The sequence below is a fragment of the Nelumbo nucifera genome, chromosome 4 (genome assembly GCF_055504915.1).
Source record: "Nelumbo nucifera cultivar China Antique chromosome 4, China Antique-T2T, whole genome shotgun sequence".
NCBI lineage: Eukaryota > Viridiplantae > Streptophyta > Magnoliopsida > Proteales > Nelumbonaceae > Nelumbo > Nelumbo nucifera.
In genome coordinates, this window is record NC_142652.1 from 25,132,604 (window position 1) to 25,158,966 (window position 26,363).

Genomic DNA, 26,363 nt, shown 5'->3' on the forward strand with positions numbered 1-26,363 from the left:
AAATGAAGCGCTCCACTTGCAAAGGTTAGAAACTTTAGAATACGGGAGGAGAAACATGGGAGAAGAGAGGTTTTTATCTCGGTAAATTAAAAAAGCTGAAATCTGAAAAAGTAACTGCTCAGTCAAATTTATTTTTTGTAATAAAGAGAAATGGTTAGTTGGACACTTTATTGAATCGAATCGATATATATTCGGATTCGATCTGATTCAATAATCGGTACAAAAATCATATTCGAATTCGATCATTTATTCAATTTCAATAATCCGAATTCGATTCATTTAAGTCGAATTTTGAATTTGAATTTTCGGATACTGTTTATAGGCCTATCGATACTTTTAATTTTTCGGTTCAATTTTGATTGATTTTTTCGATTGATTCAATTTTTCGGTTTTCTTTGCTCATCCCCACCCCTCACTACTAGTGCAATCAACTAAGTAGCTATAAGATCTGAAATTGAAGCATCTTTGATCTTACAACAAAATATTAGGTTATATACTCTATAACCCAAGTTTCAGCATCGTAACTCGTAAGTGCAAATTCAGATTTGGTCTCACAGAACTGTTCTCACAACTAGTATTGGGAACATCTCCCCATAAATAAAACGTATAAGGATGAAGATTTTTTATAAATGGATCGAATTCGAATCGGATCAGATAATATCCAAATTCGAATATGATTATAAAATTTGATACCTGAATTCGATTCAATATCTGACGTATTTTGATAATTAATATCTAAATTCGAACCCGATTAAATATTCGAATATTCGATTCGATTTGAATTTGACTAGTTAGTTATTTTAGGTAATTAATAAATATATAAAATAAATATTTTATTTATATAAAGTATATAAATATATAAATTATTCATATAATTTAATTATTATATATAAATTAAATAAGATATTTAAATATTTTATATATTATAAATAAAAATTAAATAATCGGTCAAATTCAAATATTTATCGAATCGAATTAGGTCATATCCAAATTCGAATCCAATTAGCAATTCGGTATGAATAGGATATCTGAATTCAACTGATTAGATATTCGAATTATCTGAATCCGATTCGATTATGTCGAATCTCGAATTCGAAATCGGATTTTTGAATACTATTGACACCTCTATGCACGATTGCAAAAGACTGTGAGGATGATTCTATCATGACCAAATCCGCTCTCTGAAAGTGTTTAGATGAGATTATGAGAGACTAGACAAAGGAAAAAGATGAGGAAGGAATACATTATGAGAAATCTATTCGGATGCGATGGTGGTGACTTTCTAAATATATGATATAACAAACAGACAATGTTCAAATTATTGGAAAGGCAAATTTAAGAGACATATCGGGATACGCATGGATATGGACGAAAAATTAAGATACACATTAAAACACATGGAAATGCTATAAATACTCTAATAAATCATAAATAAACATCAATATCGCTAAAGATAAAACTTAAAGGAGCTAGATATAATAAACAGTGTTTTAATGGGTTTTATGAAAAAACATATTATAATCAACAAACGGGAACAAAAACATACTATCTAATAAAGTACTTAATTCAATTCCAATCTTCCAAGTTCCAAGTTCAAATTATAAATCTATTATAATTTACATTCAACATTTGAATCCCAATATGATGTTTACAACTTTACATGAATCACATAAAAATTCAATTATTATATAAATGATCCAATTTTAAGTTTTAATGTGTTAGTAAACTAATTTTCAATTGTTATTATGAAAATTTTTAAATATTTTTTCAATTATTATCTAATACATACATCCAATTAAACAAATAATAATTGTTTTCATATTTTTGAGGCCACAATTATATTCACATTCAAATTATAGATTATAATGTGAAATATATCAATGCCTCTTATTTTGTATTTTTTAAACATTTTTAAATATTACTAAAAATTATTTTTAATTGTTTTAAACATTTTTCCAAGTGCTATCTAATCCAATTAAACAATTAACAATTATTGAATCAAACAATTATGTAAAATTTGTAATTATTGAATCAAACATTTTTTCTGTATTTTTTAAATAATTATTTTGCATGTTTTATTCTAAAAATTAAACTAAATTTTAAAAGTAAATATGTAACAGAAATTATGAATGAATTTATGGGCATAATAAATCATCCATATATTTACTATAAATATTTATTATTAGAATTTAAATCGTAGCAAAAAATTAGAGAAATAAATAAATATTTATAATCTAAAAAATAAAAAATAAAAAACAAATTAAATTCTTCACATGATATTTCAATATATTGATATCAGTCTTAGCTCTACATCATACTCAACCTATAGGATTAGATCACATCAAATTGAAGAAATTATCCATATATTATATATTATTCCAAAAATTAAAAATTATAAAAAATCAATTATTTAGAAACATTTTTAATTGATCTATGGACATGGTAGATCATCCATAGATCTACAACATAATCAATTTTTAGAGGTAGATCACAAGAAAAACCTAAAATTTTCATTTCTTTCAGATTTTTTAATATTTTAGATTTTTTTTTCAAATATTCACAAAGATCTGCATATAGGAGCAAAATAAGTGGGATTTTTTGCACAAGAGTAGCATATCAACATACACAAATATGTTTCTAAGCATTCAAACTTAAAAGGAATACACACACACATACACACACAAAAGCATTGGCTGAGATTATTAAAAAAATTTGAAAAAACATACATATTTTCGCTAATTTTTTAACAATCTTAAAAAACTTGTTAGATCTTGTAAATTTGTAGATGTTTTGGTGGATTTTTGATAGATTTCAATCTCTAGGAATGGTATGAAGGTTTCTAGAGGGTTTGGGGAAGAAAGAAGGTTTCTGAAATGGATTTAGAAGCCCTCTTTCGAATGAAGTTTTTTTTTCCATTTCCATAACAGTAAAATTGCATTGTATCAGCCAATACGCTATTGATACGATAGCATATCGGCTCATACAGCATCGAAATAGGCCAAAAGTCATTGAAACGTTATTGATACAGGCACAATACACTTTTAGCACGACGAAAAAGAAAGGTACTAATTCTTAGTACTGTTCCCTGTGCCAGAACCTCAAAGACACAATACGTATCAACAGATATGGGCCAATACATTACAAAATTTTAAACCTTGCGAACAGAGTAGAAATTCCCCAACCTCCCCATCCTCCCTTTGCTGGGTTCAACCATCGTTTTCTTATCTTCCAAGTACGCTTCTTCCCCCATTACAACTAGATTGGGAACTCCCAAATTTTGCTTTTCTTTTCAAGATCTCGCGGGTCACTTTATTGCTAATTCGATTTCATATTGTTACAGAAAATGGTGGTTATTCAACAACAAAAACCCAAAATTGCAATATAAATTTATGAGAAAGCAAAGCTCACGAGCTGGGTGGATCGAGGTCGATGGTGATTGGTAAACACTAAATAAACAGAATGAATTATACTCCATGGAACACAAAAAACCGTTAGATTGGAATCTTTTATCACCTTATTACCTCTAAAGCCAGTAGGGTTGTTCAAAAGAATGCCCAACCCAACCAAACCGGACCGACCCAATCCAAGTCGGCCGGGTTTTCATCAGTACCAGTCGGTTTCGGTTTTCTTGTGTGAAAACCGAAACCAACCCGACCCGAAATTCCTGGTTTGAGTAGTTTCCTATTTAATTATAACTAGTCTTCTACTAGAACTAGAAGGCCCATTAGGCAATTACAATTAGAATAGGCAATCTATCATAGTTTCTAACTTTCTATAGTCTTTTACACCAAATAGGCAATCCATTAGGCAATTACAATTAGGTGTCCTTTTGTACAGGAGCAAAACCGAAACCAACCCAATCCGACTCAAACCGACCAGGTCGGTTTGGCCTATCAGTGGGTCGGTTTCGGTTTCCACCTCAAGTAATCCGACCAAGTCGGGTCGGTTGGGAAAACCCCAATAAACCGACCCAACCCGACCCGTGAACACCCCTAAAAGCTAGTAACGGGGTTCTGCTTCTACCAAAAAATTGACAGTAGCTCTCTCTCTCTCTAGATCTCTACAGTAACGGGTTTTGCTTCTACTTTTTGCTGTGACGGAAGAGAAGAATAAGATACACCTAGTCCATTTGGTCGTTAAGAAGAGCATTCGCCGAAGTGGGTTAGCTACTTAGCTGGAAAAAAAAAAAACAAAGTCATAGATTCATAACCAGCAAAATCGCATTCGTCACCAAATGCTCCCAGTCTCGGTGCCCTGAATTCTCTGTGACAGGGGTTTTGCTTCTACTTCTACCAAAAAACCGATGGTAGCTCTCTCTCTCTCGTTCTACATTAATGGGTTCTGCTTCTGCTTCTGCTTTTTGGTGTGATGAAAGAGAAGAATAAGATACACCTAGTCCATTTGGCCGTAAGAAGAGCACTCATCGAAGGTGGGTTAGCTACTTGGCTAAAAAAGAAAAAGAAAAAGTCATAGCCTCATAGCCAGCAAAATCGCTTTTGTCGCCAAATGCTTCCAATCTTGGTGCCCTGAGTTCTTTGTGATAAAAGGGTATTTTAGGGATTTTTAAAAATATACCAGTCACATGATATCACATGTGAACGGTTTATGATAAAAGGGTATTTTAGGGATTTTTAAAAATATATCAGTCACGTGATATCACATGTGAATGGTTTATGATAGAGAGTTAACAATAGGAATGTTTTAGACAATTGTCAAAAACAGTAAGGGTACTTTAAGACAATATTTTAACAATAAGGGTAGAGTTAATCAATTAGCTAAACCATAATGGTAGTTTAAGAAAGGGAAAATACCCGATCAATACCGTGTACTTTGGCTCGAGTGACAATTTGTTCCTTAAACTTTAAAATGCGACAATCTAGTATCCAAACTTTTGAAACACGACAATCTAGTACCTATTGTTAACCAGCCATTAAGTGGAATAGAAAGCTTAGGCTCTGTTTCATCTTCTTGAGAAAAAAGATGATAAACAAGGTCTTTTATTTTCAAAGATAATTTTGACATTTTTCAAAAGTCTTAAATCGCATATAAGGTACCGTGATATATACAACTGATGGTCCATTAACGATAGATACTAGATTGTCACATTTCAAAAGTTCTGGTACTAAAATGTCTCATATTAAAATTTGGGGACTAAATTGTCACTCAAGCTAAAGTATAGGGTATTGATCAGAAAATTTTCCCTTTAAGAAATTTGCCCCTCATTGTATTAAATCTTTTTTACTAAGAGAATTGTCGCACAAAATTTATACTACCACCCAAATCCCAATAATGCATGAACATACCATTAGATCTTTGGTAGGGCCTATTTTTATATAACCTACATAGACCCTTGGTTCCTCCTCTATAGAGGTGTAAATAGGGTCGTGCCGCCCATGGCCCGGCACGATGGCACGCGGGCCATGCCAAGCCTGGCATGATAGTCTATGTCATGCTAGGCCTAGGGTTTTAGGTCCATAAGTTGTGCCGTTTGCGGCCCGCGTGCTAACACGGCCCATATATACTATTCATATATATTATATATGTAATATATATTTATATATAATATATAATATATATTTATACATAATATATAATATATTAACAAAATAAATAATTATTTTCAATTTTATTATACTAGTTTATTTAATTATTATATATATAAACAATTGTATACATCAAAATTCATATAAAATTAAAATTTTAATTTTTTAAATAAATAAACAAAAATAACTTTGACATGGCCCATAGCCTAGCTTGGGCCAAGGCTTAACCCACGAATTAGCCCAGCCAGTAGTATGGCACCGACCCGCATGAACTTAGGCCGTGAGCCTTGCTAGGCCGATTCCCAAACTATTTGAGGAGGGCGGGATGGCCCGCGGGCTAGCACGGAACGGCCCCCGTGCCGTGCCGCCCACTTTACACCTCTACCTTCTCTAGCTACATGAGGTTATGTTGTATAGCCTCAACTTGGTAACCTAACAAAAAGTCTAATGCATTAATTACTATTATACCTAACGGCCGCAAATATAACAGATTTCCAATCATTGATCTCAAAACGCTTACAACGTACTGAGGTGATAGTGTTATAAATTAAGACAACCACAACTACAGTACCAAACAATACCTCAGAACGCGTACACACACAGAAATTAAGAAAGAGGATTTAACAACATGGTATGATTAGACTTAGCTACGTGCTAAGCCTCGCTTGATTTTGTGCTGACTGTTTCTTAAGACGGGATCTGCTCCTCACATATGGGCATCTCACATTACATCCATCATGCATTGGAAACATCTCTCGTAGATATTCATTAATAAGCACGGGAAATGTTCTTACTACATGGCAAGATGTGCTTGTGAGGCGCCAGTGAAGTGCCAGCTATGGGAAGCAGATCCCGTCTCCTGTTTTCTTGCTGCATAGCAAGATGTGCTTGTGAGGCGCCAGTGAAGTGCTAGCTATGGGGAGCAGATCCCGTCTCCTGTTTCTTAGGGCTTTTTACTTTCTAATTTCTACCACTTTTGCTCATGTAAAGATAGTTCTCTACCAACTACCGAGTGGCCATCTATCTAATTCTAATCACGATTATTGTGAGTTCCCTAATTGTTCAGTGACATGTTTGGGTGCCTATTTTAATTACCTTTTACACAAATGATTATTTTATTCACTAAAAAATATAACAATATATAAGCAATCTGTTCGGCTAATTTAACAAATTAATTAATAAGGACACTTTTTTCTCTTGTACGTATGCTGTGGCCCTTGCATGTCCATCCAACTTGTGCTGGCCTGGGTTGAGCATCTGTCAAATTGTTGAATGCGTAGGCCTGGCCCAAACACCCATGCTTAAGTCTGTGGAAATTCTGTAATTGGAGATCCAATTCTTGCTGCAAAGGGTAGAAGAAAATAAATATGCGTATCTTTATATAAAATTGCTTCTCAATGTTTTGGAAAATCTAATAAAATATAAAGATAATTATAAAATAAACAATTCTTTACACTCAATAATCTATATTAACCAATAAATTAAAATCTCTTCTTACACAAATATGCGTATCTTTATATATAAATGCTTCTCAATGTTTTGGAAAATCTAATTAACTATAAAGATAATTATAAAATAAACAATTCTTTACACTCAATAATCTATATTCTTAGACGTCGCCAATCTGATGTCGCTCAATCCGAGTTTCAAGGATGAGGCCGCGCTCCAAGACCTACGATCAAGGAAGGAGTCGGAGGCTCGAGGAATTATCCCGGATAAGTACTCCGATGCTCAAGTCATTAGGAGGTGGTGGATGGCCGGGCCAAGCTATAGGAATGCTGGTCCATGCCAATTAGTAGTATGGGTGTTAGAAGTTGGGAGTGTCCCTTGCCTCGAGCATGGAGTACCCTTTCATATCCAGAGGAGGGTCCGTATCCTGATCAGAGTAGGTTTCCAGGGAAATCGGGACAGACTTCCCTGTCGAGGTTACAGGGGGTAGAGTCCTACTCCTTGGCGGAATTGTCTTCCCATCCCTATCCGCTAGGCGAGATTATCCATGAAGGGCGTGGCTGACGTGGTCAGTGGGATCACGGTAATGTCGTAGCTCAGTCGGACTGTGCCGACTCTGGGCCAGCTCAGCCATGTCCCTAACATCACTCCCCTAATTCTAAAGCCGAGGGATAAGGTTCCCTAGGTTCGTTGCACGGCTGAGGAACTTCCGAGCATGCACATTGTCCACACCATGTTGGTCATTGCCGAGGAGTCCTCCGATTGTTGGCTATAGAACTTAAATGAAAACCAAAATTTCGGTTCCCGAACCACTCCCACAGTTCTGTTATCGAGGAAGAGGAGTGCTCGGCCAGACTACTACACGGCCTTGTGGCCGTAAGCTGCCTAGTCGAGGATTTGAGTGGCCTAGCCGGGGATCCGTGTCGAAGGTTGGACCGGTACTGTGGGTCTCCGCGTCAAAGGTTGGACCAGTACTGTAGTTGAACCGACACAATTAATCGGCCTTCCAAGGCATTGTTAGAGGTGCTTCATCTGCACCGTTGATCTCTCATCGGTCGGTGCCCTTAATGGCTATAAAAGGGAAGAGGGCCCCCCTATCCTCAGTATTGCTTGCAAGAGTGTGTTTGGCATTCACTGCTTGGTAGATTCATCGATCACATAGTTCGGCAGATAGCTAGACGGATAGCTCGGTAGCTTTCGCTCTTCATCTCTGTGAATAGTCCGATATGTCCTCTTCATCTTGTCGGTCCTCTTCTTCATCCGGGTCCTCCAGTAGTTATGGTTCTAGCTCTTCTTACGGCTCAACCTACAAGCCTAAGCTGAGAGATTTTGTGGCTGTCGAAGTTGAGGAAGTCGAGGCTGGCCCCTCCGGGATGGAGGCGGAGCTTCGTCTTTGGGCAGGTCGTCGGCTCGGTACCATGCCCTGCGTCTTGGCGCCTGGGGATATGGCTCGAATCCGAGCTACGTACGTTATTCCCGTGGAATACCAAATAAGGTGTCTGCTGCCCGGGGAGATGACCACTAATGCTCAGCCCAAGGAGCTGTGTGTTTATGAGCACAACTTGGAGGTTGGGTTGAGGTTCCCGTTGAGCAAGGGTTTGCCAAGGTGCTAAACTGGCACAGGGTGTTTTGCGGTGTAGTTGATGCCAAACTCCTTTAGGTTTTTGCTCGGCCTTATGTCTTAATGTGTCATCCGCGATATCGAATTAACCCTGGGGATGGTGAGCTCTATGCTCAAATTCAAATACCACCAGTAGGGGAACTATTACTTCTCCACCCGACGCAATATTCGGTCGTTGGTCGGGGCCTCTTCTTCTGTGAAGCACTGGAAGGAGTCGTTCTTCTTTGTGCGCATCCCCAGGGGTCTCCCTTTTCCTGCTGAGCTACGGGGCCAAGGACGACTCTGTCGCAACCCCAATGGTTGGCGCTTACTTAGGATGAGAGGTCGGCCCTAAGCATGATCCACGAAATCGACATTATCGCGTACACATGCTCGGAGATGCTAATGCTCACCGGGCTGATGGAAAGGGTGGACAGTTTGTTTCCTTTACATTTGTTTACCGAGTTAAATTTACCTTGGGTATCCTATGTTGCAGGTGTAAGTATGGCCAGTGAAGGAGAGATTGTTCGTCGGATGAAGGCGCTCTGACAAAGGCAGGAACAAGCTAGTGTGCAATCGGAGGCTTGTCCCAAGGTAGAAGAGCGGCCATAATCCGCAGACAAGGTGGCTCATCGGCGAAGAAGAGTTCGATAGCGGGAGGCCGAGGAGGATGGCGTTGTCGTGGTTGACCCTGAAGGGGTCTGTCGCCCCACAATTGATTGATTTAAGTCCTTGACTTGGAGTGCTTCTTTGTTGAACATCGCCAGGTAATCTCTAAGGGACTCCAGTTTCCTCTGTCGAATCTGCATAAGGCAGGTTGAAGTTTTCCAATGCTTCTGACTAGCTATGAACTGTGCTAGGAATTGGGTCTCTAGTTGGGCCCATGATGTTATAGACCTCGGCGGCAAGGAGGAGTACCATGCCAAGGCTAGGCCCTACAGCATGGTTACAAGGGCTTTGCACATTAGTCCCTCCAACGCACCATGTAGCATCATCTGGGCTTTGAGTGCCGCGACATGGTCGAAAGGGTCGAAATTCCCGTCGTACTTGTCGAATTGGGGGACTTGCCATCCGACAGGGGGTATCTCGTCCACGATGTCTTGAACGAAGGGTGGCTCCTTGGTGATATGCGCGGTGGCCTGCACAGGTTGGTCTATGGCGGGAATTGCTCTCTTATGGGTGGAAGTGCACTCTAACTCTTCCAGACGTTGCTAGAGCTCTTTAATTTTGGCATCTTTGTTGTCCGGGGCTGCAGTGTGTATGGCCTCCCTCTTGGGTTGTGCGGGGTGATCCTTGTCCGAGCTTGACTCGGTGACAAAGACTACAAAGGGTGGCGTCCTTTTGTCGAACCTTTCTTTGGTGGGGATGCGTGCTAACTGGTGTGTTTGGCTATGGTAGTCCCGTCCACGGGAACGAGTAGTGGCGGTGGGCCTTCGGGTTGTGTCCTGCTTCATACACTCAGACCGCTCTCCCCTTACGCTTGACCAACGCGCTTTGGGGTCCTCGGTTCGAGGATCATCCTTCGTGTGTGTCGGGGCGTAAGGGGGGACAACCTGGTTGGGTGGCGCAGCAAACCCTAGTGTCTGCATGAATTCGAAGATTTTATCAACCTTTTTTTGCATGGCTCGGAATTGCGTTGGATTTACTACATCCAAAGGTTGCAGGACTTCTTGGTGCAAGGAGTCACGGTGTCGATTCTCCCGAGACGGGGAATGGCAACTGATTGTTCAGACTAGTTTTTAGGCATCTTAATCGCTTTCTTGATTGCGTAGTAAGGAATGAAAGATTTTTGAGAAATGTTTTTTTGTGCGTTCCCACGGACGGCGCCAATCTGATGCCGCTCAATCCGAGGTAGTGCACGAACCGAGGATGGCAATCAGATAATCTTTGCTAGCAAGTTGGGGCTGAGCTTCAAGGACGAGGCCTCGCTCCAAGACTTGCGATCAAGGAAGGAGTCGGAGGCCTGAGGAATTATCCCCGAGTAAGTACTCCGATGCTCAAGTCAATAGGAGGTGGTGGATGGCCAGACCAAGCTATCTGGTCCGGGCCAATTAGTAGTATGGGTATTAGAAGTTGAGAGTGTCCTTACCTTGAGCATGGAGTACCTTTTTATAGTCAGAGGGTTCGTATCCTGATGGAGTAGGTTTCCAGGGAAATCGGGACAGAGTTCCTCGCCAGGTTACAGGGGGTAGAGTCCTACTTCTCGACGGAATTGTCTTCTCAACCCTATCCACTAGGCGGGCTTATCCGTGAGGGGCGTGGCTGACGTGGTCGGCGGGATCACAATAATGCCATAGCTCGGCCGGACTGTGCCAACGTGGTCGAGCTGTGACAGATGGCTATGGGCCTCTAGGCCCGCTTAGCCATGTCCCTAATAGGATATTTTAGAGTATAAAGTGTTTTATTTTATTTTATTTATTTATTTATTTATTTTGAAGAAATGACCATCTATTAATTCAAAGGAGAATCTAGTACAATAAGCTCATGAAGAAACGATGGTTAACGCTCGGAATGGAAAGCAACCTTCGCAATTCCGTGAGTAACAATGTTAAATTGTCTTTTGGTATGTAAGAAATTGCATACAAAAAAGGAAAAGACTTGGTTTAATTTTCATTCTTTTTCATTTTTATTCAAGATAAAATTTTGAAATGAATAAGAATGGGTAAAAATATTTAAAATGAGAAAATATTGGTATGAATCAAACATTTTTTTCTTAAAAATGATTTTTTTAAGACTGATTAGAGGTGTAAATTGGGACATGCCAAGTCCAACATGATCATGTGGGCCATGTTGGGCCTAGGGTTTTAGATCCGTAATCCATGCCACCCATGGCCTGTGTGTTGGCACGGCCCATATATATTATTTATATATATTATATTATATATATAAATATATAATATAATATATTAATAAAATAAACAATTGTTTTCAATTTTATTATACTATTTTATTTAAGGACAATTTCCTTAAACTATCCCTATTGTTTAGTTAATTGACTTACTCTACCCTTAATGTTTAACTATCGTCTTACACTACCTCTATTGTTTACAATTGACTAATTACTCCATAACATGAGTGTTATATTTTAACAAAATGACAGTAATACCATTATCTTCACTTCGACGGGTGCTGATCATTTGAAAGGTGCCGATGCTTGTTGTCTGAATCTGATCTTTATTCATCGTGCAAAAAAAAAAAATTTGATCTCTATGTCCATGCTTTTTATAAGAGATCAAATTTGCAGATTTGACAAAATCTGATTTCTGTGAAAAAACAATCCAAATTCCCATGTGTGAAATCCAAATTCCTATTTTCTCCAGAGATGCCAGAGGTTAGAGTAGATATCAATTAAATCCCTAACAATGAAACTATTGCAGATTTTATTAGAATGCACATGATTAACATGCCAATCTGCAGCCATATTCCCCTCTCTAACGCATGCTGGTAACCATCAATAACGCTATGCTTAGGCCAAGACACTATGGATAAAAACTAGTCACGCCATTGTTAAAATCGTCTGACCGCTGGGGGAGGAGAGGAGGAGAGGAGAAGTCTGACCCGAGGGTTTGGGTGCGTGAGGGCACCCTTTGATTCCGATTCCATCTACGTCTAAGAGAAGGCTGATGAGAAGGCAGGGGTACTTTATTGAAAACAGAGAAGCTTTCATGGGGGATTATCCTCCCGTCTCTCATCAGATTTCATGGGGGAATTATCCCCTTCATCAAACTGTGTTGTTCACTATGGAGGGATAGAAGATGACGTCACCATTGGTGAGAGGGTGGTGTGGTGGGTAGTTTTAAGACTTTAGTATACGTCAAAATTTGGATGGGGAACCAAAATTGAATTAATTTTCAAATTCGCATCGTCTGCGTTTGCATTTGGACTTTGAAAGGACTTTCGAATTAATGGCAAGAGCATTTACTGATGACCGATCCTCGATTCTGGCGCTTTGTTCATTTGAATTAACTCGCGACGATGTTGAATCGTAGCTCTCTCTCTCTCTCTCACTCAACGGATGCCGGAGCTGATCGATTTTAATGGCAATGGAATCCAGAGGCGACGAAGTTGAAGTCGGAACTGGAATTGGAATTGGAATTAGGGCCGGAGACGTAGATGAAGACGGATTCGGAATCAGAGACAGCTAGTGACGTAGATGAAGATGGAATCGGAATCAGAGACAGAGTTGGAGCCGGAGATGTAGATGAAGAGCTTCTCCATCGACTGATAGTTGGAGCGGAGGGGTTGCAGCGGTAAGTGGAGGGTAAATTTGAAGACAAACAGCCAACACTTTAGGCTTCGTGGTTTTCCGACAGTGATTCGGAAACAGTAGAAAATTTGGGTGACAGAAACAAATACTCTTATCACCTCAAGGGGTCTTCCTGGTGGGATGAAGGCTCCAAAACATCATCATTGGAACTGTTCATTAGTTGAGTTTTATTTTAAAATTTACGGAATAGTGGGCAAATTTGATATTTCGTTTCTTTTCGACGATGTCAATTTTTAAAAACAGTACTTTAAGACAATATGTAAAGTACAGTTAGTCAATTAGGGATAATTTAAGTAAATTGCCCTTTATTTAATTATTAAATATATAAGCAATTGTATATATCAAAATTCATATAAAATTAAAATTTTAAGTTTTTTTTTCAATTTTTTTCTAAATAAATAACTTTGGCTCGGTCCACGGCCCAGCCTGTCCTAAGGCTTGGCCCACGGACCAGCCCGGTCCGCAGCACAGCACAGGCTCGCATGAGCTTGGGCCATGGGCCGTGCCGGGTTGACCCCCCAAGTTATCCCAGGGGAGGGCGGCACGACCCGTTTTACATCTCTAAGACTGACAAGTGTCCTATGCAAAAGTTCTTTTTTAAAAGTGCTTTCATAAAAATACTTTGATAAAAATACTTTCATAAAAGCGCTTTTATGAAAATACTTTTATAAAAGTGCTTTTATGAAAATACTTTTATAAAAGCACTTTCATAAAACTTACTTCTATAAAAGTTTTTTTATAAGAATTCTTTTGTAAAAGTACTTTCGTAAAATGATTTCATAAAAGTGCTATTGTGTAAAAGTACTTCCATGGTAGTATGCTAATAAACATCTATGGTAGTAGTTTTATAGGCATATTTTCCTTAAAGAATGAAAATGGGCAAGATGGGGCATGATTATTTTTTATGCTGCATACTACCTCAATTTTTGTGCTATAAGCTAATTTTTCATTCTAAAAAGAATGTGGCGCATGGCAAGAACAATGAACCAAATATGGCCCAAGCTTCTATAATCACTAATGATTGTAGGCTTGTAGCAACTTGCCAAGGTGGAGTTGAATTATCCACCAATAGAAGCTTAATGAGAGATAAACAATCACTCTCCACTGAAAATCCTAGAGTCCCAACTCTTTTTAAAATTGTAGTGCATAGAATAAGGCTATAGCTTCAGATTCTTCAACAGAGCACACTTGCTGGAGATGTACAATTCGACCCATGAAGAAATTGCCTTTGAAATCTCTTATAATAATACCCACACCTGCAACAATAGTGTTAGCCGCGCCATCAATGCTTATTTTAGGGGACGTTCTTTTTTTGGATTTTGAAAGGGGGGAAAGTTGGTCTGGAATTTTGGTTCTCATTGATCAAGAATCTCATATTATTTTTTCATATTTATGTGGGAACCAAAGAAATTTTATTTTTCTAGGTACTACTACCCAGGTAAGTGATACCCATCTCCTAGGTGAGTAAATAGGGGGAAAGTTGCCAACACTTGAATAGGACAAAGATGCCCCTTTTAATAATAGAAGTTTATAGCTAAAATGGTCATTGCCTTATTTATATGAAAAGTAAAAGAACATGGGTAAATGTACTTACCTAAATAAATGTTTCCCAATAAAAAATTACCCAAATTTACCTAAATAAATAACTTATTAAAAAACAAACGGGGCCTGAAGGATATCTTGAATAGGGGGAATCCATCTTAAGGATTGATCATTCCCTATCAAATGAGGCTGTGAATCCTGTAAGGGATTAAGACTGTCGCATATCTACGTGATGTGAGCTTTTGCAGATGAAATAACATCCTAAGGGCTGAAAGCATGACCTTTCGTTACTTTCTTACAACGCCATTTCTAAGAGCATAAGGTGATTTTCCTCATTATTAACTTCCCACCAACTCGATTGCCAGCCATTCCGTTAAGGTCCAATTTGGATGTTGATCTATTAATTCTAATGGAAGTTAAAGCACCAAACCAAATTGGTTTCATAAGAGGGCATCGCAGAAACCTATGATCAATAGTCTCCTTCTCCTCATTACAAACTAGGCAAATGGCCTTAACATCTTGCAATAATAGCCAAAAGGGAAAGAAATAGCACCACAAAGGCAAAGCCATAGGATTTCCTATGGACCCCGGGGGAATGTGAATATGCTTAATGCTTATATATTTTCAAGTTTCATCATCTTAGTTTGTTGCAATGGGATGAGGTTGATTACTGAGGCTTCAATGAATAAAAATCAAGTTAGGTTGAGGTTAAGCCCGGACTTTATCAAACTGAAGATATTGCCCTAATATTTAGAATAGAGGTTTTAATACATTACTAATGTTGTTAGATTATATTGGAGCTGGATATAAAACTTTGGGACATGGGTTCAAGTCTAGTTAAATCATTTAGGGTTCATTTGGTTCACGGTCAGAATTAGAATCAGAATTGAAATATTTCAAAATCGGAATTGGAATGGTTTATTCCCATAGTCTGTTTGATTCAAACATAAATATGAGAGTGGAAATTAGAATCAGTTGAAATGAGATTTCATTCCCATGGGAGGGGAAGGGAAAATGGAGTTCTGATTCTGCCCAACCAAATAGTTGGAATTAGAATGACTCATTCCGATTCCGAATTTAATTCGAAACCTCTATTCATGTGAACCAAATGGGCCTAGACAACAAAAGTCAAAACAATGTTGTATGGATCAAAGTGGCAATCAAGAAACATGTTCAGAAAAAGAGTGTAGTAGGCACACGTTAGAAATAAATTAGTAGAAAAACTAGAAATGATGGTTAGAAATGAAGTCATTTAAACAAAACTAAGAACAAATGATAGGGTTAGAAATGAAGTTGTTCAAATGAAGCTAAGAGTAAATGACAAGGTTTGGATGAAGTTAAGAGTATCTCTAATAGGTGATAAAATGAGATAAAATAGACTTGGATGGTTTGTTCATGTGCATAAAAGGCTACCAACATTAAGAAAAAACAATTAGTTACAAGTTGATGTGTCTAGAAGGACTAGCGGTAAATCAAAAAAGATATTGGCCAAAGTAGTAGGAAATGATTCAAGCACACATACCTTAGGGTATGTTATAGATTGCCACATTGTATTTTGGGGGGTAGTGATACTTAGCGTAAGTAGTAAGAAAATGATTGTCAGCACCCATTTGCTCGACCCACAGCCCGAACCCCCAATTCACTTCAAACACTCGATCGGACCCTTTTGATCTCTCCAAAAAACCTAACTTTCAATCCAAAAGCCCTTAAATCCATTGTTAAGTCTGCTTGATACCAATTTGATGGCCCTAATCAACACACATCTACACCTCAATTCTCATATCAGACCACACGATTAAACTCCAAACATACCATAAAACCTGGCCATAAAGTTTTAACCCAAGATTCTCATATTTACCCTTCACTAAACCAAGATTATATTCTGAAATCTCTTGTTGACCCAAATTCTTATGATATTGACCCTCCATAACTAATCAGACATTACCATGATCTTGGACTTCTCCAAATACTCACTTGTAAAATTTCAGCCTAAAATACCTTTGTTTACCCTTTTATCGCACCGAGATTCCATTTCAAAGGCCCAAATTGACTGAATCAGTACCCTTCCAGATCTACCAAATCCGAGAGCCTAGTTGGGCCAATTTGACCCCACCATTCAACCTAGAAGGCTCAAAAACCCCACCCTATCAAATTTCAACCAAAATGCCCATGTTTATCCATCCATCTAAAAAGATTTTATTTCGGTCAAATCTTATTAGACCACATACACAAAACCTCTCTTTGTAGTTAGACCAATCTCAACCCTCTGATCTTTGACCCAAAAATCCCAGCATCCATCAAAAAACATTGGTTTAACCTTTGGACCCAATTTGACCCAAATCTTTCAAAATTACCAAAATACCCCCTTCAAAACCCAAAAATTATGAAATCACCCTTAACCCTACCTATAAATTGAACCTATTGTTTTGAATTCAGGATACATTGTTCATTCTTTTCCACCTCTCGACACCGAATTGAGAGGCGACGACGATCTCCTCCCCAAATCTCTTCTCCGGTCCTTTTCCCCAATTTCTTTCTCTCGTTTTCTCCCTTCCTCTCTCTTTCCCATTTATCTTTCTCTCGCATCTAAATTAATGTAGTAGTTGACACTGTTCATCATCCCTGAGAAGGCAACATAGCGGTGGTGGTAAACCCCTTTCAACTCTTATCTCTTTCATCTCTTCCTCATTTCCCTCTCTATCTCTCTCCACTTCTACCTTCTCTCCCACTCTCCTTAACCCAATAGATAACTGCCCCTCTCCTCTATCATTGTCACTAGGACTGAAGCCATAGTCGTAGCAGATCTGCGTTCCCTTGCTTCATCAATTTATTCTCCGGCCAAAATCCCAATCTAGGTAACGCTCATTCTTGCTCCATCTCTAGCCATTTTTTCTTCATTTTATCATATGATCGATAAATCTTTCATATCTGTAGCTGGGAGGAGAGAGACCGAGCTGATTCAGCTCTAGTAACTCTCGATACCAGCCAAGACTTGCTTCTTCATTTTTTCAGTAATTTGATGTTTTATGCTGGTTTCAGTTGAATTTGATTTTTTTTTCTTAATTGTTAGTGTTTCTTAGGCTTTCTCGGTGTTTGTTTTAGCTGAATTTGTTGTTTTCAGTTTTCCCTTATTTTGGTTATTGTTAATTCAATTCATTCTCTTTGGGATGATCTAAAACGAATAGATCATCCCATGCATCTTTGCCGTTCTATCTATTCTCTATGACTTTATCAACCACAGTTTGTAGTTAATGCTATGCTTAAGGTGTGTGTAGCATGTGTTTATGTTCTCTTAATTCAGATAGTTTAGTTTAGTATTAGATTCTATTATGAAGCCCTTTGCGATACCCTTGGCCCATTGGATAGTTGTTATTTGTATTTGTGCTCATTAATATCCCATGTGGATCCCACCTATTAGATCCGGACTGGCGTAGTTAGTTCCTCAGGCTTTGGAGTCACTATAAATGCAAAATGATTTTATTGTTATTCTCGGAGGTCCCATCACCTCCTTTTCCTTCAAATGATGGGTGGTGATTCTATTTCAGCCCAAGTGAAACGATTTTCCGAGTTTACAATGAATTAAGCATTCATGCTTTAGGGTAAGCTACAGAATGCTACATTGTACTTGGTATTGATACTTAACTAGTAGACCTATTCATGGGCTGAGTAGCCTGACGGTTTGGCTCGACCAATTATTTTTCAGGTTTGGACAAAACTTCAGGCCCAGGGGCTCGAGCTCAGGTTTTAAATACCATGCCTAATCATTTTTTTGGCCAGGCTTGGGCTTTCTCAAATAAGCCCGGCCCAATACTATTACATATAATAAAAAAGCATTTATATTATATATAATATATATTTATTTTTTAAATTATTAATAAATATTAATTTACTATTAAGAAATATAAATTAGTTTATTAATTTATTAAATTATTACTAAATTAATATAATATTAGTTTATAAAAGTACATTGAAAATAAGACATTTTGTATACAGGTCAGGCTTGGGCTTAGGCCTGCACATTTTCTATTGATAAAGAGGCAAAGGTTGGCTCGACCCATGAGCAGGTCTACTAACTAGTAAAAAAAAAGATTTAAGCACTCATACTTTAAGCACTTGTTATAATTCGGTTCTGCCTTAGAGTTCTGTCTATCTGAGATCAATTATGTAGAAGGAGAAAGGTGGAAGTAAGAGAGAAAGAGAGAAGAGAGAAATTTAGGTTCGAACTGGAAGACTCAACATAACATCTCCCAGTCGGCCAGGCAGTATTTATATTATTAAAAGTAACTGAAAAGACCTATGTGCCCTTACTTAAGTTAGGAGCACTGGTTCCAACACAACATTACAGATCAACAACATTAATCTAGGTATAAAGACAGAAATACCCCTATGCTAACACTCCCCCTCAAGCTACATATGTAGTTCACTCTTCCCCGACTCAAGTCTTTTGTAAATAAGTCAGCCCACTGATTTACTGTATTAACATGTGTAGTGTCTAGCTCTTCATTCAGCACCTTCTCCTCACAAAGTGACAGTCAACCTCAATGTGCTTGGTTCTTTCATGAAACATTGGATTAGAGGAGATATGAACTGCAACCTGATTATCACAATAGAGCTTCATTGGAGTGTTAATGTTGTACCCTACTTCCTGTAGAAGGTTCCTTAGCCACACTAATTCACAAGCGGTATGCACCATAGCCCTATATTCTGCTTCTGCACTGCTTCTTGCCACAACCGTCTGCTTCTTACTTTTCCATGTCACCAGGTTACCTCCCAGAAACGTGCAATAGCCTGTAGTAGACCGCCTATCAGACATAGAACCGGCCCAATCAACATCAGAATACCCTTCTATTTCAAGTTTTTTGCCACTCTTGTATATCAGACCGCGACCCGGAGCCCCTTTTAGATACTTCACAATTCTCAGAACTGCATTCCAATGAGGAATCAGAGCTTTTTGCAAGAATTGTTCTGCTGTGATTGGATAAACCTCTCATATTCATCACGAGGAACACTCACCATCTTCTTCACGGGACTATCTGTGGATGTAGGAGGCATCTGATCAGATGAATGATTCTTCTATCTAAAACTAGAACTTGAGTCATCGGTCGCGGCATGATTGGCCCAGGTTGAGGGAGGACCATGTAGATCATAACAATAGTTGATGGTATGCCCATCCATACCACAATGAGTGCACTTCCTCAGGCCTGAGCCACGTCCTCTACCACGGGCTCCCCCTGAATCTCTGCCCCTAGTACGACCACCACTACGATTATGAGTAGACCCACCATTGCCACTTCGGCCATATGCAGAACCACTACCACCACCACGGCCAGACTGAACTCCCCTAGCTCCACCTCTAACACCACGACCTCTCGATACAACAAAGGCAAATCTATCTGAGATATTAGAGTTCTCAGTAGATCCGGTAGAAATCCTCCAGAGTCGAGCAAATACCTCTTCTAAGGAGGGAAGAGCTGATCCTCCTAATATCTGAGCCCGTACTGGTTCATATTCAGACTTTAGTCCTACAAAAAATCTGGTCACATCAAGTTGCTCTCTCTGTTGTTGTTGAATCTTGACATCAGAAGTGAGAGGATGATAGACATTCAACTCATTACGTATGTTTCTCATGTTGGCATAGTACTCCTCAAGACTCTGATTGCCCTGTTGCAGGTTAAAGTACTCTTGATACAACTGATAAACTCTGGTTGTATTGTCCTGCCCCGAATATAATTTCTTCGCATGGTTCCACACATCTTTGGCAGTATCAAGAAACATGAAGTTCACACTAATCTTGGGTTCCATACTGTTCCACAGCCATGTGATGATCTGAGCATCCTCTTGCTCCCAGTCTTCATACTCGTGAGAGTCAGAGGAGGTTTTCTCCTCTCTGATGTGTTTTACCTTCTTCTTTGCCTTCAAAAAGACTTCGATGGATTTAGCCCAAGGCACATAATTCTCTCCATTTAATTTAATGGAGGTCATTTGAACATTCAGGTAGTCTGTAGGCACCATCACACTAGGTTTATAATCACTATTATCTCCCTTTATGTTATCACCGATTCTGCACACTTGTTGAATTCTATTATCACTGAGATCTGCACACTACACACCAGTAGGTCACACCTGTCACACTAATTGCAACACTTATTGTTCCTGGAATGTGTGCTCTTTACACCACAAACCCTAGATCACACCTGTCACACTGATTTCAGCACTTGTTGTTGCTGAAAAGTGTGCTCTTTACACCACAAACCCTACTCCAACTACCTGAAAACTCACCACTATATGATCATGTCTCTTCCTTCGAAATGCATAAAGAAACCAGCATAAACCCTAGCACATTACTGTTTGAAACCCTAGCATATGGTCTGAAACACACTTCCTATTTAATCCATAACAGATATCATGCACTGAGATCTCTTACCTTATCACTGAAGTAACAACCATACGGGTAGGAAATCAATCCACACACGACAGCCACTGCACACACAATAGCCACACACGACAGCCACTGCACACACACCACTCACACACGATAGCCACTGCACACACAGTTCGACCCTCTATTCTTCCTCTACTAGGAGAGGGCGATCTCAGAAATCACAGCAACCGACCACATACAACTTGACTGGAGGCATAGAAACCTCCAAGGGAAGAGGGCGATCACTCCTTTTCAGCCCTTTCCCTTATCTCTAATCGAATGCAGAAAAAAGAGGAAAAACCCTAGATAGGGTGCGCAGAGAATAGAAACCTAGGCAAGCAAAAATCTAGGCAGATTCAAGTAGCTCTGATATCATGTTATAATTCAGTTATGCCTTAGAGTTCAGTCTGTCTGAGATCAGTTATGTAGAAGGAGAAAGGTGGAAGAAAGAGAGAAAGAGAGAAGAGAGAAATTCAGGTTCGAACTGGAAGACTCAACATAACATCTCCCAGTCAGCCAAGCAGTATTTATATTATTAAAAATAACTGAAAAGACCTATGTGCCCTTACTTAAGTTAGGAGCACTGGTTCCAACACAACATTACTGATCAACAACATTAATCTAGGTATAAAGACAGAAATACCCCTACGCTAATAGCATCCGTACTTTAATTTCATCAAGATCCACTTCTGATACGCCCCATTCCCTAGTTAACAAGCTTGGTAGTATAGGTAAAATTACTAAAATGCCTATTTGGATTTTGTAGAGAACGAACAGGCCCAATGCAAGTTATAAATAATCTTATAACCTAGATATTGGTTGTATGCAAATAACTTGTTTGGAAATGACCTTTGAATTATTTGGGCTTACCTACAACTTACGTCCAAATTCATCTAATCATTGAATTCTATTTTGGTTATTGTTTGTCTATATTTTTAGTTATTTTTAATTTTTTGTTTCTCTATAATTTGAGTTGTTTTTGTATTTTTTTTTGTATTTTCCTCTTTTTTCTTTTTCCCTGCTGTATTTTCCATAATTCTTTTTTCTTCTATTTTTTCGGTACTTCCCTTGCATTCATGTTTTTTTTTTGTTTTTTTTGTGTCTCGCATATTTTTCTATAATTTTCTACTTTTCCTTTATTTTACATTTTATGGTATTTTATCATCTTTTTTTGCAAAATGGTTTCATGCATAAAATGATATAAGGGGAATTTTGGGATTTAGAAATATTTAAACAAACATTAGTAAATTGCCCATGTTATGCATGGGATATTTGAATATTTAAAAATGTAAGTTGAAGGGAAAATAGTCTCATTTCTACTATATTTAATTGGTAATTCATAAATAACCAAAAAAAAACTTAACTAATTATAGAGGCTGAATATACAATATAGATAATAAATTTAGCAATATTTGAAACTGGAAAAAAATACAAGAAAATACATCTTTAGCGATAGTTTTTGACCTAGCTATTTGGCAATTGCAGTTAGAATAATTGATTTTTAACGATAGTCGATTAAAAATGTCGCTAGAGACCAAGTGTGCTAGGCTTCTTCCCTTGCACCTCTTCCCTCTCTCTCTCTCTCTTAGTTGTCCCTCTCTCACTCTCTTTCTCTTGCTCAATCGTTCTCTCCTTCTTTTGCTCCCCCTCTTTCTCAGTCGTCCCCTCTCCCTCTCCCTCTCTCTCTCTCTCTCTCTATATATATATATCTATCTATCGCCCTCTCTCTCTACCACACACGGTCGCACATCAGCAAAACCTTCTCTTTCTCTTGTGTAGTCTCTCTCTCAAGCACATCCACAACATTCGATTCACAAGTAAATATCTCTCTATTCCCTCTTTGTGATGATCTATGTTATCTCTTTTTCTCCATTTGTTAGGGTTTCTTCATTATTGCCACCACTTATGCTCTGTCTTCTTTGATAAAATGGTACTCTGTTAGTCTAAATACTGAATATCTCTAAAGGACAACTTCAATTTGCTAAGGAGGTATTAAGCTTCTCTCTTGCTTTCTCCTTCGCATTCCTCTGTTTTTATTTTATTTTGTTCCTCTATTTTGAATGAAAATTATACTAGTTGTTATTTTGTTCCTTTGTAGTCAGCCGACTACATTTGTGTTTAAGAATGGTTGGTTAGTCAACCAATTGTTTTAGTGGTTGGATTTGGTTGGTTAGTCATGATCCTATTTGCTTAGCATTATGGCTTCAAATAGAACCAACATGCTTTTTTTATTAATTTTATTATGCTGAGCACAAGTTTGGATCATTTTCAGATCTCTTGCCTTAGTAGATTGACTTCATTACTCTTGACAGATAATTGTAAAAAATCAACTCATATTTTCATAAATATAAAAACTTAATGCATTAAATAAATGATTTTGGAAAACGACATCCAAGAAAAACTCAATATAAATGTGAAGTAGATTTATACCGTTTCTGGTCCATAAAATATTATATATATATTAACTTAATTAATACATTTTTCACAATGAAAGATAATGAGAAACAATAGAAGCCGCCATGGGAATTTTTCTCAAGAACGTTTTTTCTTCTTTATTTATTTATTTTTTTGGTACATCTCAAGAACTTGAGCTTTAGCATATATCAACTCTTCATGTGTGCTAGGTACGACTCTATCCCCACCATCATCTAACCCTTGACATTCCAACATATAATTCTATTGAATTGTCCAGACATTGATTTGAATTGGTCCAAAATGATCCAAATATAGTATTTATCGGATTGGATTGGACCTGGTCCATTTGTTATGAATTCATATAAGACCGGATCAGATTGGACCAAGTAAGAATTTTGTTAAACCGCTTGGTTTGGGTTTTTTCATTAGGTCAAAAGACTTAGGCTGCATTTATTTTAAGTGTAAATTCAAATTTACACCGATAGAAAATTTGATCCTGGTTTAGCGATGGAAAATTGAATTGGGGTATTTTGAAAATTTTCTCTCATGTTGTTTGGTTGTTCCGAAGTAAAAGTGAAACTTTGAAACTCTGCTCTGCTCTAACACTCTGCTCTGAATCTTGTCATGGGTCACATCCCTGCTCTGTTCTGAAACTCTGCTCTGTAAAGATCACAACACATGGGTCCTAAAAATTGTCTGCTGCAACATGCAAGGTGATGCACCTTAGCGTTGTAATGGTTGTTGCCATTACAACTTCCCTACCTGTTGCCAGCAATGGGTTCAGAAGAAGAAGAAGAGAGCGAGAGAGAGAGAAGAAGAAGAAGAAGAAGAAGAATGAGACAAAGAAGAAGAAGAAGAGGAGGAAGAGGAGAGAGAGAGAAAGAAACGTTTACATTGATGATTTTGATGTATATATTACATCGATTATCAGTGTAAAATAAATTCAAAATAAAATTTTACACCGATTTATGGTGTAAAATTACACTCTTTCCAAATGAATGTAAAACCAAACAGGGGTGTAAAATGAATTTATCCAAGTTCGATTTTCCACCCGAAACACGTGACCTTATGGAATTATGTCCAAGAACCCAGCCCATTAACAGCCACATCCATTAAACTCCTATTTTAAACACATAACGCAGAAAAAAAGAAGATTGAGGAATTGATCATTAGAGCGGTTTAACCGTTTAAATACTTCTTTCTGATTCAGTCAGAGTCACATGGACTTATTTATGTCAATGGCTCAGAATAATTGGTTCATTCGGTCAGCTGAAAATTACACTTTAACTCATTATGTTGGGTTGGACTGTGTATTGTGAAGGCCTTATTCCAGGATATGCGTTTGGATTTAGTTAGTTACTGGGACTGCAAAAATTGTGTCTAATGGGCCTATATTGAATGATCTTAGTAGGATTATTTGGGTTAAATTGACGCACCTGGTTAGCTTTGGACTGAAAGTGAAAACACGCTAGCTTAATCTATGATTCTACGTAAGGAATTTGTAACACTCTCAACTCTCTAGTCTTTCTCGTGGTTGTTTTTTCTTAAAGGAAAATCTATGATGCAGAAAAGATATGATATAAAAAGAGTTTTGATCAATCAAAATCCATTCATGAATTTTGATAAATAATACCTTATTCGTTACGACGTTTATGATTCTAGTTTATTTATCAGTTGTTTTTTTTTGGATATCATATCTTTTCAATATCATAGTTGAACCTTTTTTTAAACAGTATTTTTTTTGAAGGGTAATTTTGATATTTTCAATAGACCACTATGATCAGTTACCCTTAAGGACCAATTTGACACTTTTTTGAAAATTTAGGTACTGCAACTGAAAGTTTGGATATTAATTTGACACTACCCTCAAAATTCACGGTACTAAAGTGGAATTTTCTCAAAAGATAATTTTGGAATTTCAAAATGTTATAAATTACATATGACATTGCGTGCATCAGTTAACTGAGAGATTACTAAGGCGAATAGCCAATAATAAATTAACAGTTTTCAAAAGTTTGAATACTACAATGAGCCGTTTTTAAATTCGAGTACTAACATGAAATTGTACCAAAGTTCAGGGTACTAAACTGATATTTTCCCATTAAGCCGGACTCTCTCGGCCCGTGATTACCCCTAGCCCCATGGGAGGTTCAAAGTATCGATAGGATACGAGTTTTGGCCATATCGTATCGACACTTAGAAACGGCCGAAACTCTATTTTTTTATCTTTTGTTTCAAAGTTTGGTGTTTTTTGAAAAGCTTATTATCTGTTTTTTATTATTAAAAAAAATTGGGGGTCCGAAACACTTCAGACCTTTCGGACTGTATCATTTTCAAAAGATACGATACATGCCTGATACAAGGCATATCGTATCGATACTTTGAACCATGAATTGGCCTAATGCCCTGCAGCGACGCAACGATCAGCAACTCACAAAGGTGCGCATTGTGAGAGATCAAATCAGCCCCCACAAAATTGCCCTCCACAATGTCCTATAGCACATCTCCACCATGTATTGGGAACATCTCCCAATGATGACATCATCATTTCTAATATTATCATCGAACGGCGGAGATGTGCTGTGGGACATTGTGGGGGGCTGATTTTAACTCGCATTGTGATTGGATCTCAAGCCACAATTTGGATTGCTCAAGACTCTAAGTAACGATGGGCCAAAACGTAGCGTAGTAACGCCTTATTACATTATCCTTTGTTCTTCTTCGTTGGGTTGGGACTTGGGAGAAATCAAAGACTCGATTCAACCCGAACCAAATCGATTGCTGCTGGTTAATCCTTACCCCTCTCCTCCTCAAAACTATAAAAAATTTCCCGCGAAAATACCCACTGAACGGCCATGGCGTTCGCTGCATCGCTCCCTCATGCATCGCCATCTCTCCAACTTTCTTCTTCCCTTCTCGGGGAGTCCTTATCATCGCCTACTCTTTTCATGGGTGCCCCATTGAGCTTCTCACCTTCTATTTCATCAGGTCTGACCACTATTCTCGATGTTCCATGTTTGCATGTTTAGGACTTATCATGGTCAGCACCATCAGTTCACTGTGACATAACGAATTCATCGTTACTTTTTGAATTTGTTAGTAGCCAAATTGAATATTTTATTTAAA

At 38.0% G+C, this 26,363-nt stretch overlaps 1 protein-coding gene across 13 annotated transcripts in view; it reads left to right on the forward strand.

Moving 5' to 3' along the window:
- Positions 1 to 16,846: 16,846 nt before the first annotated feature.
- The window catches only part of LOC104603035 (methionine aminopeptidase 1B, chloroplastic-like), a 37,422-nt gene continuing 27,905 nt past the window's right edge, over positions 16,847 to 26,363 (forward strand). For 2 of the 13 annotated variants that reach the window (XM_088904134.1, XM_088904138.1), the window contains exons 1-2: positions 16,847 to 17,048; positions 17,181 to 17,256. Coding sequence is in view for 3 of the 13 variants with exons in the window: in XM_088904137.1 (XP_088760263.1) it covers positions 26,093 to 26,225 (133 nt within the window). In the remaining 10 variants the exon portion in view is untranslated. Of the gene's footprint in view, positions 17,257 to 22,514; positions 22,640 to 22,702; positions 22,812 to 23,905; positions 26,226 to 26,363 lie in introns of those variants that run through there. The other 11 variants (XM_088904136.1, XM_088904143.1, XM_088904135.1 and 8 more) reach the window with 7 other exon arrangements.